Source organism: Amphibalanus amphitrite, unplaced genomic scaffold, assembly GCF_019059575.1.
Source record: "Amphibalanus amphitrite isolate SeventyFive unplaced genomic scaffold, NRLGWU_Aamphi_draft 000137F_arrow, whole genome shotgun sequence".
NCBI lineage: Eukaryota > Metazoa > Arthropoda > Thecostraca > Balanomorpha > Balanidae > Amphibalanus > Amphibalanus amphitrite.
In genome coordinates this window covers 808,728-824,133 of record NW_024881632.1, presented here as the reverse complement: position 1 = coordinate 824,133, position 15,406 = coordinate 808,728, and the positions used below count along the sequence as shown (strand labels likewise).

Here is a 15,406-nt window from a genome sequence, read left to right as displayed (position 1 = left end):
CGGGTGCAGGGAGTGCATGGGGGGCTAGCCAGCCTGTCCATTCGGTTCGGACGGGCTCAGCCCCGGTGACTCTCTATGGTGTCTGCCCAGACCAATGTCTCCTCCTAATTCCTATCATCCTTCCGGCTCTGAAATGGTCTTGTCAGACCGAAAGGGCCTAACCCAACAAAACAAACAAACAAACAAACAAACAAACAAACAAACAAACAAACAAACAAACAAACAAACAAACAAACAAACAAACAAACAAACAAACAAACAAACAAACAAACAAAGTTACTTGGACTATTATCGAATGATTCTGAAGAGTTCCATTTTCCGCCTTTGGGGCCTGCTAATTCTCACACTTCATCACCCACTCCAGTAAGTGTGAGCGGTGAGGACAGCTACCAATAAGAACAATATACGAGGTGACCGTTTGGTTCGGGGGCTCTATCCCACGGAACGAACTTTCACATCATTTGATTTATAAACAAATGGAAGCTGACAGCGCCCGTATGCAGTGCACACTCAACGTGACTGACATATTACAAATGTCATTGAATAAATGCGCCATGGGAGCGTTCTGAGGAAAGGCATATGCCATATTGTTAACATTTAGGTGCACAGTTTGAAAATATGGTTTTGCTCATAAATGCATGTTTCCATATTTATCTAAGAAATAAACATAACTTACCGTATCAATTAACCAGCTACTAAACTGTACGTACACTGTGCACTTGCACTGGGTAGTAGACACAGCCCCGTTTTCGCCCGGTCATGGGACCGGTGGCAGCGTACCGGGCGTTCCACCTGGGAAAACGTGTCTGCTACCGCCGGCAAGGTAACCGGTGTCACGACCTGAGAGAGTCGTGCGCCGACTTAGCCCCGCTGCACAGCGGCACATACTCCTAACTGGTCGTGGAGAACGCGAATGAAAAACACTGAGCTCATATTAACGGGAGGGAACTTTGGCATTTTAGGAACACTTGTGAGGAGCTTGTGGATTGTTCGAGCCACTGACGCTTCTGGGAGCAAATGCTAACCCACGTTTTTAACGTTTAACTCCGATAAAATGTATATCAGATAAGGTTATGGAATGCCATCATATATGGGGCATTGGAGAAACGCACAGGTTCTCGGCGCGTTAGTTACCCTGTTCGCCAACAGATGGCACTAACCGGTGGCCTTTTCGATGCAGCCGGAGGTGCAGGATGAGACGTTCCAGCTGCTCCAGCCGCCCTGGATGATAGGTGGAGCTGGCGTCGACCATGCACGGCAGCTGCCGCTGATACACCACTGCCGGAGGCAACAGTGGTCAGGTAGGAGCGGGTCATCGAGATAGATCAACGCAGCGATATAACTGATGGACGGACTTAAATCAACTTAGATGGGGTGTCAAAGTTAATGTTGAGCTCAATAAAACGGATCAGTATAAGTGAATGTTGATAAATGGATGAACACAAATATTACGCTTACTTTCCCTGAAAAAGCGCGATTGCATTGTGAACTTGCATTTGCACTATGTTTCAAAATGTCTATAGGCTACTGTCCCTAGTCCTCTTACCTATGCAATGCAAAACGTGTAGGTATCCGTACATAGTCTGCTTCAATGTCATGCATTTACATCAATAACATCAATCTGCTAGTCCAGTACCTCGCTAACTCATTCCCGCAGTATAGGCATCGCGCATGCCGCCTGGACCGGCCGATGCCGTCGTGGCTCAAAGGACATGTCATCGTTCCGGGAATCATGTCATCACCGTTCGACCACAGCACCTGTAGTGCATTCTTCTTCAAAACAGCTGAAGGGGCCAGGAAGGTCGCGGAGAACTGGCTTATGGGGTAAACATAACTACACCGCAATTAAGGAGCCCGCAAATCCATCATAAAGTCCCTGAGGAATTTCGGTAGGAATTATTCTCTCAGTGTATGAGCTAATATTTTAGCCCACAATGTTTTCGATAGATATAAGTAAGTACGCTGCATAAAAACTCATGCAATGACGATAGCGCTTAGAAAGGTGCATACACAAAAGACAATGCGACGAAAAATAGCAATGAGCTTTCAGATTTTTCGATCATCTAAGGGCTTGCCTTTATTTCACTATTTGTCAAGGCGACATAGCTATTGGCTATAAATTGTGATCGAATATGACCGACAGGGTTGCGTAAAAATTTGTAGCTGTCTCCGTTCAAACGACTTACAAACAAATAAATAAATACATTAGCGCAAAAGATCGACATGTTTTAAATATTATTTTTCATTTCAATTAATTTTGTCCTTGTTCCTCCGCCTCCTCCTCCTCCTCCTCCTCCTCCTCCTCCTCCTCCTCCTCCTCCTCTCTCTCTCTCTCTCTCTCTCTCTCTCTCTCTCTCTCTCTCTCTCTCTCTCTCTCTCTCTCTCTCCCTCTCTCTCTCTTCCTCACACGTTTGTCACTTATTTCAGCAACAGCGTCCTCCTCACCCCTTTTCCATTTCCCCTCATAGCTTACCCTCTCCCCTCATCCTCTTACCCTCTCGCGGCCGCAGAAGGTGCCCTCCAGTGCCGGCCCCGCGTAGTAGTAGCCGATCCGGTTCGGAGACTTGCACTTGACCCGTTCACACACGTCCTGCGGGGAGGGGGGGGTGTAAAAATGTTAGGGCGGCCGTAACGGCAAGCAGCGGAGCCTACAAGAGGCAGGAAATGACTCGAAGCCCTAAACTGTCAATTGACTAGCATATAATTGTGCCACTCCATTTACCTTATGTTTTATCACGTTTTTATTTTTTATCATTACGCTATGCTAGTTCATCATATGTATAGTGCTTACTCCGTAGTCTATGATAATCAATGTGCCTATTAACAACTTTCTGTGTAGCAAATGATACTCACATACAGGTCCTCAGTGCTATACACGCTGGCATCCTTGTCCTTCAGCAGCAGCTGGCACTGGTCGAACGCGTCGTACACCTGACCGGGCAGCTCGCGGAAGATGCGGTGGTTCTGCACGGCGCTCTTCCGCGGCAGGTCGTTCAGACAGTTCTGACTGAAAAACAGGGCAAAGTTGCTGGTAAACATGTATCGTCATGATAAGTTGAGCAGTCCGGCTAATTGAGCCTAAATCCAGCTTGCTAATGAGCTTAGACTCGTAGCCTGTTCTACTCGTGTCGTAGCTCAATTGGTAGAGAGTCGGACTCCCGGTAGGCCGGTAACGTGACCCGGGTTCGAGTCGCTCCGGCGCTCGGTATTTGAGACTCCTGACGGGAATGGTCTGCGGTTGGTGGGAGCAGCCGCAGCCAGTTGAAGTCATAGGTCGTGTATGTTTTGGTGGGCATGTTTAACTTTCGGTGTCTAAATTTCCCCGTTACCCAGACGGCATGGGATCGGGGTCTACGCAACAAGCGCTGCTAGGCTCCGGCTCAGCTAGTCCATCCATTCAAACATCCGAGCTAAATTCATAAGAAAAATCGCTGCGGCAGAGGTCAATAGTTGGTGTGCTAGTGCGCATAGACATCTTTATTCATAACGCAAAACGATATTTTACGTTTAGATACAGTATGATTGCCGGTGTAATGAAAACGTTTTGGAAGTTTGCTAAGCTTCATTTATACCTAATCTGTCCTATTTTGCTGCTCACATGTGACAATGTACTCAGCTTCATCGAACCGTAACGCTAATTGATAAGAGCAACATCACTATTGTGGCTTGTTATTATGCATTTAGGTGTGCCTGTTGCCAATGGAAAACTCAAAGATTACATGGTAGGTAGGGTTGCAGACGCTGCACCAAACCAAAAGAATGGCGAGTAATATATGTCATAAGGGGCTGGCTGGATGCAAACCTTGAAATCGCTTATGATTTTACTGCACTTATGATTTAATTAAGTTCATTATGTTTTCCGTCTTTTGCAAATTGAACCGCTTGCTGTGGAGTTTTGATTTCTTACGATGATACGATGATTTATCGCTAGTTCTGATATTCTCTGGTATGCTGTGCGTCAATATATATTTCTATCTTTTATTTTGTCACTTGGAATTGTTTCTATGGCAATTGGGTATGACGATTGCCCGACGGGATGCTTCTAATTCTAGTTTGTGAAAATAATGAATGGTAATGCCTTTCCTGTAATCAAAGATCAATTAAAGGGACTATCCCACCTTTAACATGGGGTTTGAGTTGAGATAGCCAAGTTTGCGGCGAGGTTCAGAAACCACTATCTATCTAGGTTGCAACCCCCGCGGCCTCTTGGTGTTGAAGAAATTCGTTCCCTTTCATTTGAAAATGGGCCTTGTGCAAGGCCCTATCTTCAACATGGAGCGACCGTTAGTGTGACGTCACCTCGTTTAGTCATTCTGATTTAAATGGGTTTGTTCGTTGAAAAAACGCTTAAAACTTGGTCTGAACTTTGTTGTGGTGCCTACAGAGTAAAAAGAATCAGCTTTATGACAGTAATGTGGCCTGGGGAAGGAGGTAATTTTGGGCTGTGACGTCACATATTTGAAAGTTTGTGTTTGGAATATGGGAAGCCTAAGATGTTTAATGAAAAATAAATGCCAGAACCGCGTTCCTGGTCATCCAATCTATAAAGTCGGGCACAATTTAACCCTATTCCTGGCGGGGGGGGGGCCTCAGGAGCCCCCCCCCCTGAGGTTTTTTGGTTATTTCTCCCAAACGCGTTGAGCTAGGAAGCTCAAATTTTCTGACTTTTCCTATAAGGCTTCTACGCAACATGTCTGAAAATTTTGAGTTGATCTGACCTCAGGTCAGGTCACCAGAGGCGGTTTGGTGACCCTACCTCAGAAAAGTTTGCAATCACGCCAGAGCTAGAGTTTTTGACCGATCAATTTCTTCTCTTCAGGCTTTAGTTAGGGTACCAGTATGTGCAATTTGTATATCTCGGAATTTTGATATCAGTGACCTAAGGTCAGGTCAGTTTCGCGACCTCCCCATTATAAGTTAATGGGGGAAAAATCAACTCCCTGTTTTTACCACTAAAACGGGTCGGAATGGCCCCATATACCATACATGACTTCATATACGATCAACCTTCACTACCTTGAGGTCTGTTTTGCTGTTGGGCAGCTGTGAGGTCATGTGACGTCATCAAAGGTCACCAAAGGTTTTTGGCCAATAACTCCGTACAGGAACAAGATACAGACGCGTGGATGGTCTCATTGTGTTCAGCTCGTCAAGACGCATCGAATGATATACATGATGACCTCGAGGTCACGTGACCTGAGGTCAACCTTTGACCTTGACCTTTCGAGGTCAACATATATATTATTCGATGCGGATTGACGAGAGGATCACGATGTGTTCCTATCTTGACTAATTCGAAAGTTATTCGAGAAAAACTCTCTCCATATCTAGCGCCGCCATTTTGACTTTTTCGACCCCTGTGACGTCATCTTTGACCTGACCTGAAAATGACCTTAGTAAAAATTGTAGACCTTGTCCATGCGTATCCGATGCCGTTTACCGCTTGTCGCTATCTTGCTTCGTTCTCGAGATCTCAGGAGGGGGGCCGAATCGGCCCCCCCCCCGCCAGTTTCTTGTCCCGGCGGAGCCCGCCAGGAATAGGGTTAACTGGTTTTAACAACATTTTAGAAGGTGGGATAGTCCCTTTAAGTGTTCGTTCATCCATCATGTGTTTAGTATATCAGCTAAAACCAGAAACGCGCTAGCGGATAATCAAAAATGAGTTAAGTGCTCGGCTGCTCCAAGCAAATTTGAGACCTGCCCCCACTCATCACAAAAACGTCCGGCAAAGCCATTTTGGCACGAGTTTAAAGGACGTCAAACACATTACACGCTATTTTAGGCTTTCATCCTCTGTTAGCCTGAGTGCCAGTCACATTGTTTACGCTACAATCCTTGGCATAAGACTGCCGCGTGCACTGCAAGCGTCGTCTTTGATCGACCGTGAAACTCGGACGTCGCACCGGCGCGGCTTATCCTCCTCTCCGTGGATGGCGATATTCTAGCTGAATACCAAGTACTGCACCGGCCGAGTGTCTGCAGAGGCCACGCTCCCTGCCAGCGCTCCCCCGGTGTGCTCCTCCCGCCCCTCCCGTCTCTCTCGGCTCTGCACCGCTCTCGACGCGGTCACGCGTTAGAGCGACCACCACGATGCTGAGCCCTGCGAGTTCTCACTTTCGTTTTCGTGACGTTACTGCTATGTGTCTTTCCTTGAGACCTGAGTGACTGTCACCGACAGTTTAAGGTTACTCGTACTTTGTACAGTATATTACGTCTATATTGATTATGTAACCGCAGTACCACTCTTGCAATATGATGAATTCGATAAGAAGATTGATAGTCGTCGGTTGTACACCCGGTCGTCACTTGTCGGTACCATTCACTATGAGGAAAAATATGACAGCTTCATCGCAAATAGCAGTATATCTCCACCACAACTCAGCTCAACACCGTGTTCCTTCTTCCATTGTTTTCACTTTCACGTTTATGGATAGTTTTTGCGATGTGTATTGATAAGTCACCGACAATCCTGCTGTTTGTGCCTCCCTGCTCCGCTACTCCTCTGCCCCCCCCCCCCCCGCGCCGTCCGTCGGTACTCACGGCAGGCCCCGCAGCGTGTCTCGGCTGCAGGAGGACCACGTCGTCTCCCCCTTCACGCCGCGGCTCGGCGACATGATGAAGCCATCCTTGGCGCACGCGTTCTGCTGGCCGTCGTGGAACATGCCCAGGTTGTGGCCGATCTCGTGAGCCATGATGTAGGCGGACGTGAAGCCAGCTGACGGGTACGGTTTGCCCTGCGGAGGTGATGTCACGTCAGGTGGTGATGGGAGGCGCGCTGACGCGAGACAGGAAGATGGGGAGATGTGACGGGCTGGCCGGCGGACGGTGCGGCTAGCGCTGACGGCAGGTGGACAGTGGTGACGTTAACAGTCACTGTGACTACACAGCGACACGGCAGATTTTTACCGAGACTGGGATTTATCAGTCATCTGATGTCACCGCACTATTACAACGAAACCGAGCTTAGGAAGGATTATTTCGGCCAGTGCGGTAGTGGCATCATAGGAGTCATTATTAAAAATGAGCGCCGTAACCGCCTGACGTTTTAACGTCACGTGATGAAACGTTTATCGACGGAACGGCAGGCTCTGATAAGCAATCGTAGAAAGCTCTGAAAGAGGTCATGCCGGTGTATTGATTGCGGCTCGGTGGGGCTCATTGGGTTTTATCGGTGGCTACGTATCGAGACCCGCTTGCATAACTCCTTTATCATGCTGTTCGTTGAGCGAGTATAATCAGACGGGCCGGACAACTGGTTAGCAGTTCAACAACCGGCTGGTGCACATTTACCCTGGAGTCAATTAGAGAACTAATGGCAGCTTAGCTCGTGCCGTTTTTTCTCTAATATAATGGAATTAGTGCTGGAATTTGGAAAGGGCAACAAACTTATTCAAATGTCTATTCACCTTTTAACAGTGACGGTGTGTGCGATACCTATTGTAACCACTGTTCACACTGTGATACGGGCGCTGTCCATCGTTCTCACCTGGCTGTTGGTGGTGCCGAGCTCCCCAATGACGCAGGAGTATTTCGGGGAGCAGACGCCAGCGATGACGGCCAGACCCATCGTCACTGGCGACCGGCGACCCTTCAGCTGCTCGAAGAAGTCCAGACTGGAACGGAAACGACACACCTTGCGTGAATTACACTGGTAATAAAAACACAACAGTACCGTAAAGTGGGGCTATTTGAGACAGTGGGGCTATTTGAGACAGCATTTAAAATCGCTATAAAATGAAGATCGTTGGAATTTTGTGTGATATTTTTGCTCAGGGAGGTGTGGAATCGAGCAGTAAATCGCCTGAGCAGAAATTAAGCATAAATTTCAAACGGTTTTTACTTTGTAACAATTTTAAATACTGTCTCAAATAGCCCCACTAGAGTGTATCGATAACCGAGAGTTGCAAGGAAACTGGCATATGTTTTGGCGCAAGGACATAAAAATAATATCTAGGCGCAACATTTTCCTCAAAACTCAAAATTAACTGACCCGGAACGGTTTTTGTAAACCCCTTTCCAACCGCTGCGGTCGTAGGATGAAGCTTTAGTTCACCCTTTTGACGCTAGATGGCAGTGATTCAAGACTGTCTCTAACTTAATTTCAGACACTTGTAAGCGTAAAAAAGCAATTGGGACTAAATTATGCACATTTTCTTACACCACTGGGTTTGGTATATTGCTGTTTTTTCCATTGCAAGTGTTTTTAAACGCATAGCTTTCCACACATAAACACACATTACACAAAATACATTACATGCATAGCGCCCTGAGCCCTGAAACAGGAACAAATGAGTAGTAGATAAGGCAACTATTTGCAACTGGGCTCATGACGCCTCGTACTTTTATGACTACATATAACCGGTATTATTGTGTTACCAGCGACCAACTGTCACAGTAGACACTGGTCAGGTGGTCAGTAACTGGTGTTGTGGATCAGCTGCCGCTGTTGACGATCGGCCGTCGCGCGCCGATCCGGTGACCCAGTTTTGTCGATCAGCTGATCGTAATTTGTCGGCCGGCCGCCAGAGGCGCTGTTTGTCCTTCTCGCGACGGACCTGTGTGGCGGCGGGCGGCCGGCTTGTGTGGCCGAGAGTTTTGAGCGTTAGTAAGCGGTTACAGTGCTACCTTCGTGTTTAAATTAAGTTCAATAAAGTTCAAGTAATCGTAACATTCAGCGGTGGGATTATAACCGGCGCCGCGTGCCGCAGTCGGCGTGAGCGAAACCGATCAGTGTGCCGAAGATCATCGAAGATGGCGTCAGCCGGCAGCGGGAAGAGCGTTAGCCGGACGTGACGTCACAGGGAAGCTTCGGGACTATTCCGCGGGTGGCGCCACCGGTCAGGTGTGTCATGGCGGCGCCCAGTGTGATGATGTAAACAAACTGAGTGAACGGATACCGGACGGATAATCTGTGTGATACGGGACCGGTGATGGATAACTCGGTGGACACGAGTGCCGGGGCGACTGGGGCACTGAGCCTGCCCCTCCCCGTGTTCGAGTACGCCGAACCACGGCGTTTCTTCAAGCAGTTTCGGCGTTATGCGAGCTTGAAAAACCTGTCGGGCGTGGTGGCCCTGGACTTGATCTGTTATGCTCTTGGCTCGTGCAGGCGGGCGGCCTGGGTGGCCGACCGGGTTGAGGCAGAAGTACAGGCTGCTGAACGGGATGCTACAGTCAGTGCTGCTGAACAAAAGGTGCTGCATCTCCTGACGCCGGAGGTGATGAAGGGGCAGATCCTTCAAGGGCTGGACCAGCGTCGTCTGCAGCCAGGCGAGACTCCGCGGGAGTACGTAGAGGCGCTGAAGAGTCAGATTCAGCAGGTCATGCCAGAGCTGACAGCCGAGTCTCTGGACCGCATGACCATCGTACAGGCGATTAAGGGTGCGCCAGAGGCCTGGTCGCACAAGCTGGGAGAGGGCGACCTGTCCTCGCTGGACCAGCTGGTGACTCACATGACTCTGCTCCATGGCAAGCAGAGGTCAGCAGCGAGGCGCTGCCAGGAGACTGGAAGATCTGTGAGTCGAAAGTGTTATTCGTGTGGCCAGATGGGACATATTGCCAAACAGTGCAAAGGAGGGAGCCGGTCAGGCGGCTCGAAGGGCATCAAGTGCTATAAGTGCGGAGGTGTGGGGCACATCAGTCGATACTGTGCCAGTGGTGGTAACCGAGGTGGTGCCATGGGGGGTGCCAGTGGTGGCACCAGTGGTGGTGCTGGCACCAGTGGTGCAGGACCAGGAGCTGTGACGGCCAACAGGCGAGTGGTTGTCGGTTCGACGTTGAAGCTGGACGTGACGGTGAATGGACGGCTAGTGCAGGATGCAGTCGTGGACAGCGGCAGCGAGCGGACGCTTCTGTCGCGATCGACGGCCGACAGGTGTCAGCTGCAGCTGCGACACAGCCGAAAGGCTGTGGTGGGAGCTGGACAGGAAAGTCTCCATGTTCACGGAGCTGCAGATGTGGTTCTGCATGTGCCGGGCACTGCAGGTGAGGTGACCATGGAGGTCCTGGTCGCCGAGTGCAGTGACTGTGTGCTACTCGGCACAGACTTTCTAAAGGCGGCTGAAGTGGCTGTCAACTTCAGTACCGGTGTGCTCTCATGTTTTGGACAGGAGGTTAGAGAGCCGGCCGCCACCGTGTGCCGGTGTGTGGTGACAGATGGTGCGGTGGAGGACTTCGAGGACAGTCTGGACGAGGAGGTGATGCCGTTCCTGGACCAGGTGAAGACACAGGCTGACCTGTCTCACCTGTCAACAGTGGATCAGGAGAAGCTGAAGGCGGTGCTGGACCAGTCGGACGTGTTCAGCTCGCCAGGGCAGCTCGGACGAGTCACAGCTGTCGAACATCGCATAGAGCTGATGGAGGAGCCGCGGAAAAAGAAGCCGTACCCGATTCCGCCGGCTCTGCGAGAGACTGCCAACCAGCAGATCGCGGACATGCTGTCAATGGGCGTGATACGGGAGTGTGCCAGCCCGTACGCGAGCCCGGTGCTTCTTGTAAAGAAGAAGGGAAGCAAGAGCTTTCGAGTATGTACTGACTTCAGGGAGCTGAACCGCTGCACCGTGAAAGACTCTTTTCCTCTACCTAGGATAGAGTCGCTGCTGGCGTCGATCGGTCCCAAATGCCGTGTCTTCTCGCAGCTCGATCAGAAGGCTGCGTACTGGCAAGTGAAACTGGACGAATCGGCACAAGAGAAGACAGCCTTCGTCACCGATCAGGGGCAATTCTGCTACCAAGTCCTGGCCTTTGGTATGTGCAATGGACCGGCAACGTACCAGCGGATGATGACGACGGTGCTGAAGGACCTGCTGCACCAGTCAGTGGTCGTGTATCTGGACGACGTACTCATCTTCACGGAGACTCTAGAGCAGCATGTCGCTGTTCTGAGGGAGGTGTTCGAGCGGCTCGAGCGGAGCGGGATCCGCCTGAACCCCCAGAAGTGCCGCTTCGCACAGTCTGAGGTCACGTTTCTGTCTCACGTGATCTCTGAGGGGTGTATCCGGCCGGCGTACGACAACGTGGCTGCGATCACGGCCTACAAGAGGCCGAGCAGCGTGAAGGAGGTGCTGCGATTCGTGGGGATGGCGGGCTACTTCCGTCACCTGATTCCTCACTTCAGTGTGCGTGCGGTGGGTCTGACTGATCTGACTCGCCGGCACTCGTTCGAGTGGACGGAGGCAGCAGAGCGGAGCTTCCAGGATCTCCGGAAGGCGGTGGCTGCCTTCCCTGTGGTCCGGCCGCCGGACCCGGAGCAGCCGTTTCGGATCACGACCGATGCGTGCTCGCGCGGCTGGGGCGCGACTCTGAGCCAGTGTGATGGTGATGGCGAGTATGCAGTCGCCTTCGCTTCGGGAAAATGGACGGACTGTCAGTCGCGCTACACGACGACTGAGCACGAGCTGCTCGCTGTGATTCGGGCCGTGACCAGGTTCCGATGGTACGTCCTCGGGACTGAGTTCGTCGTCGTGACGGACCACCAGGCGCTCAAGTGGCTCTGGAGCCTAAAGGATCCGTCTGGTCGGCTGGCTCGCTGGGTCATGGAGTTGTCCCAGTATGACTTTACGGTGGTTCACCGACCGGGGACTGCGATTCCCCACGCGGACGCACTGTCCAGAGACTGTGGTGATGGTGACAGTGCTGGCTGTGTGCCAAAACAAGGACTGCCTGGTGATGCTGGCTGTGTGCCAAAACAGGGACTGTCTGGTGACCGTGCTGGCTGTGTGCCAAAACAAGGACTGTCCAGTGTCAGTGTTGGCTGCGTGCCAAATGGTGACTCGTGTGAGCTGGCCGAAGGTGACGTGCCGGCGACGGTCCGAGCTGTGGAGCTGAAAAGCTCGGCGGCTGACGAAGCTGCTGTCGGGGCGGAGGCGACGTCTAGCCGGCTCAGCCTGCCAGAGCTGCAGCCGGCGACGCGGGAGGACCCGGTGCTGTCAGTTGTCATGGACTGTCTACGGACTGGGAGCACGAACGATGCGAGACTTGGTGACGTCGGTGCGTTCTATATGCGTGATAGAGACAGCCTGTTTGTTCGTGATGGCCTCGTGTACCGACAGACCATTTCAGACCGTGAGCCGCAGATAATCGTGCCGTTAAGCATGCAGAGTCACGTGATACGTCTTGCTCACGATGTGCCAATGGCGGCGCATTTCGGGTTGAAGCGTACGATGAGTCAGATCACGCGTCATTACTACTGGCATAACCTGAAAGTGACCGTGCGCGACTACTGCCGTGCATGTCTCGGATGCGCGCGGGTGAAAAGGCCGAACCGTTCTCACCGAGAAGGTGTAGGTAGTGTACCTGTCGTAGGGGAGCCGTTCTCCCAGTGGTCGGCAGATATTCTTGGACCACTACCTTGTTCAGATGCTGGGAACAGGTACGTTCTAGTCGTGTCGGACTTGTTCACGAAGTGGGTGGAGACCTATTGTATTCCTGACCAGAAGGCCACGACCGTGGCCGACTGTTTCGTGGAGCTCTTTGCTCGTTTTGGAGTGCCGAAAAGCATTCTGACAGATCAGGGCACGAACTTCGAAAGCGCGCTAGTTAAGCGGATTTGTGAGCTATTGGGGATCCAAAAGCTACGATGCACGTCGTACCATCCACAAACGAATGGTCAAACCGAGCGGTTCAACCGCACTCTGTGCGATATGCTCACCCATTATGTGAGTGAGAACCAGGCTGATTGGGACCGGTGGGTCAGTGTGTGTGTGTCAGCCTATCGGTTCTCACAGCACACCACGACAGGATATTCGCCGTTCGAGTTGGTTTATGGTGTTTACCCGCGTGTGCCCGTTGTGAGTGAGATCATTGATGACGCAGATAAGCTGCAGTGTGACACTTACGCGAATTATGTGAGTGACCTGAAGCGCCGTCTCGAGGTGGACCGCGACCAGGCCCATCAGTCACTGCAGGACAGCCAGTCGCGCTCGTCTGTGGCTGGAACGAGTGACATTGAAGTAGGCGATACGGTGATGCTAAAAGTGCAGGCAGTGAAGCGTGGTAAGAGCAGGAAACTGTCCGCTCGTTTTACTGGACCATATGTAGTCGTCAAAGTGCAGCGACCTGATTATAGGATTAAGCGGGGACGAAAGCAGGTGCTTGTGCATGGTAGTAACCTGAAGAAAGTAGAAAGTTCTGTGCGGGACGATTCAGAACGGGCGACATGTGTGACGGTTCCTGTCACTGTCAGTGTGTCTGACGAGGAACCGGACCTCGGTGCCTGTATTCCGCTGTTAGGTCGGACCGCTGTCGGGCCATTGCTGGCGGTCCGCTCCGATGAAGTTTCCGGTCGTGTGGACTCGCCGAGTAGCGCTGAAAGTGAATGTGCTCTGTCGGACTCGGATAGTTCGGATTCGGAGCCGGACGGAACCCCCGTCCGTCCGCCAACTGCTGTTAGCCGCTATGGCCGCCCAGTGCGACGCCCGCAACCGTATTCGCCAGGTTAGGCCCTCGGGTGTGCACCTGTGACCTAGGTGTCCGTACTTTTTGAAGGGGAGGATGTTGTGGATCAGCTGCCGCTGTTGACGATCGGCCGTCGCGCGCCGATCCGGTGACCCAGTTTTGTCGATCAGCTGATCGTAATTTGTCGGCCGGCCGCCAGAGGCGCTGTTTGTCCTTCTCGCGACGGACCTGTGTGGCGGCGGGCGGCCGGCTTGTGTGGCCGAGAGTTTTGAGCGTTAGTAAGCGGTTACAGTGCTACCTTCGTGTTTAAATTAAGTTCAATAAAGTTCAAGTAATCGTAACACTGGTAACCGGTCAGCCACTTTGTCATACGTCCTCTTTATTCTCACGACTAACTTATTATCATCCTTGCTTGCACTTCTCCGTGTTCCGGACTAACGGTAACGGTCCGCCTAGCAGACAACCGGTGGAAGTCAGCTTCGGAGTGACCATTTCAACGAATGTGTGCTCTGTCCCGTTGCGAGTTGCCATCAAAACAATATGTCCCGGCGCTGATATGCCGTCCCAGCGCTATAGCGCACTAGTCGTAAGTGGTTGACTGAACTTTACATTGCCCCTTTCATACATTGTCCCCCTTTCGTGTTTTATCATCCCAGCATAGCATGACTCTCGGAGCATTGCAGCCATTATGGTGTCTTTTACCTGAGACGCTGCGGCACACAGCCGGTGCCCGATGGTCGACTTATTATGATATTGCTCTCTCCCCTCTTATTCATTCATTCATCATACAACGGCCCTAAAATGTTCTCGAATAGACTGAGTGGCTCTAGCCAAGCATAACAAAACAAACCCACTTAGCAGTCTCCGAATGTCTGCTGTTAAAATTAGTAGGTGCGTAGGTGCAACCCAAACCGACGAGTGGCCGCGTCAAGCGGTCCCTCAGTGCCCCAAAGGTGGTCACTGTCGGGGACTCGGGGTAGAACTTATCACAACTCAGCATATCATACCGGGCTGCCGTGAGCTCCTCTCTTGCCGCACGGCGAAGTGACGGTGAATATCGTGCTCTGGTAGTATTACATATAGCTCGCGTCCCAAACAAACAGTTACTGCCGGCGAAGGCCCCAACCATTCACCGCACTATGGTGCAGGTCCGGTGACTTTCCCGCCACCCGTGTCGCCGCGACCAACGGCGGCGACAGTGCCGTCACCGATCCCCTCGAGACCCGGCGTGCGGCCAGCGAGTGATGCCCTGCGCTGCGGATGTCCCCGCTGATCATCTTCATACCAATCCTCATCCGCATACCGCCCATACCCTCAATGCTAATCGAGTTTTCACGTCAGCCACTAGGAAGGAAGATAAAAAACGAAGAGTGACTCTCCCCCCCCCCCCCACATGCTGCTGCTTCGGTCATATCGTGCTCTAGCTGAGTCCGCACAATACATTGACAACGGCACCAGAAGTAACCGGGCCTGCCAACAACAGGTGTCATGCACGTGAGGCCTCAGATGCATGGCGACTCTCGCGAGTGAGACTTACCGGACCAGCCAGGCACCGATATGTGACGTGCTCTTTCAGCATCTCTGTGCATCGGCTTATCATCCCAGTCCGCAATACCTACTCCTCCCCATACATATTTGTACCCGAACAGGCGCGTCTATGTGGAATAGGCACACTACGAAACTGAGCTGCCGCATGCGAGAGACGGCTACAGTCAGCCAGGACTCGTGAGTCTGCGGTATGTTTTAACACAGGAACACATGCAAGAGCCCGGTCACCGGCACATATTGCCTTGTCAACTAGTCTGTTATATGACCCCTGCTGTAGCTAGCTCTCGTTCGGGCCCTGCTCGGCGCACTTGCCGATGAGGCCAATGAAGAGACCGACTTTTATGACGGTCCGTCTCCGCCGCGCCAACTGAGTTAATAAAATACCTTTCACTATTGTTTTCATACATAATCATATTTTTTACTTATGTGCTGTACACGCTTCGCGTCTGTTGCCGCTCAGCTG

General features: G+C 51.6%; 1 protein-coding gene across 1 annotated transcript in view; it reads right to left on the bottom strand.

Moving 5' to 3' along the window:
- LOC122382317 (A disintegrin and metalloproteinase with thrombospondin motifs adt-2-like) overlaps nt 1-15,406 on the bottom strand; it is a gene marked incomplete at its 3' end in the record, with an annotated part of 46,407 nt that overhangs the window by 2,210 nt on the left and 28,791 nt on the right. The window contains exons 8-12 of the mRNA XM_043367493.1: nt 7,487-7,613; nt 6,541-6,734; nt 2,854-3,007; nt 2,495-2,590; nt 1,161-1,278 (exon numbers count right to left, since the gene is read on the bottom strand). Coding sequence (XP_043223428.1) covers nt 1,161-1,278; nt 2,495-2,590; nt 2,854-3,007; nt 6,541-6,734; nt 7,487-7,613 — 689 coding nt within the window. The remainder of the gene's footprint in view (nt 1-1,160; nt 1,279-2,494; nt 2,591-2,853; nt 3,008-6,540; nt 6,735-7,486; nt 7,614-15,406) is intronic.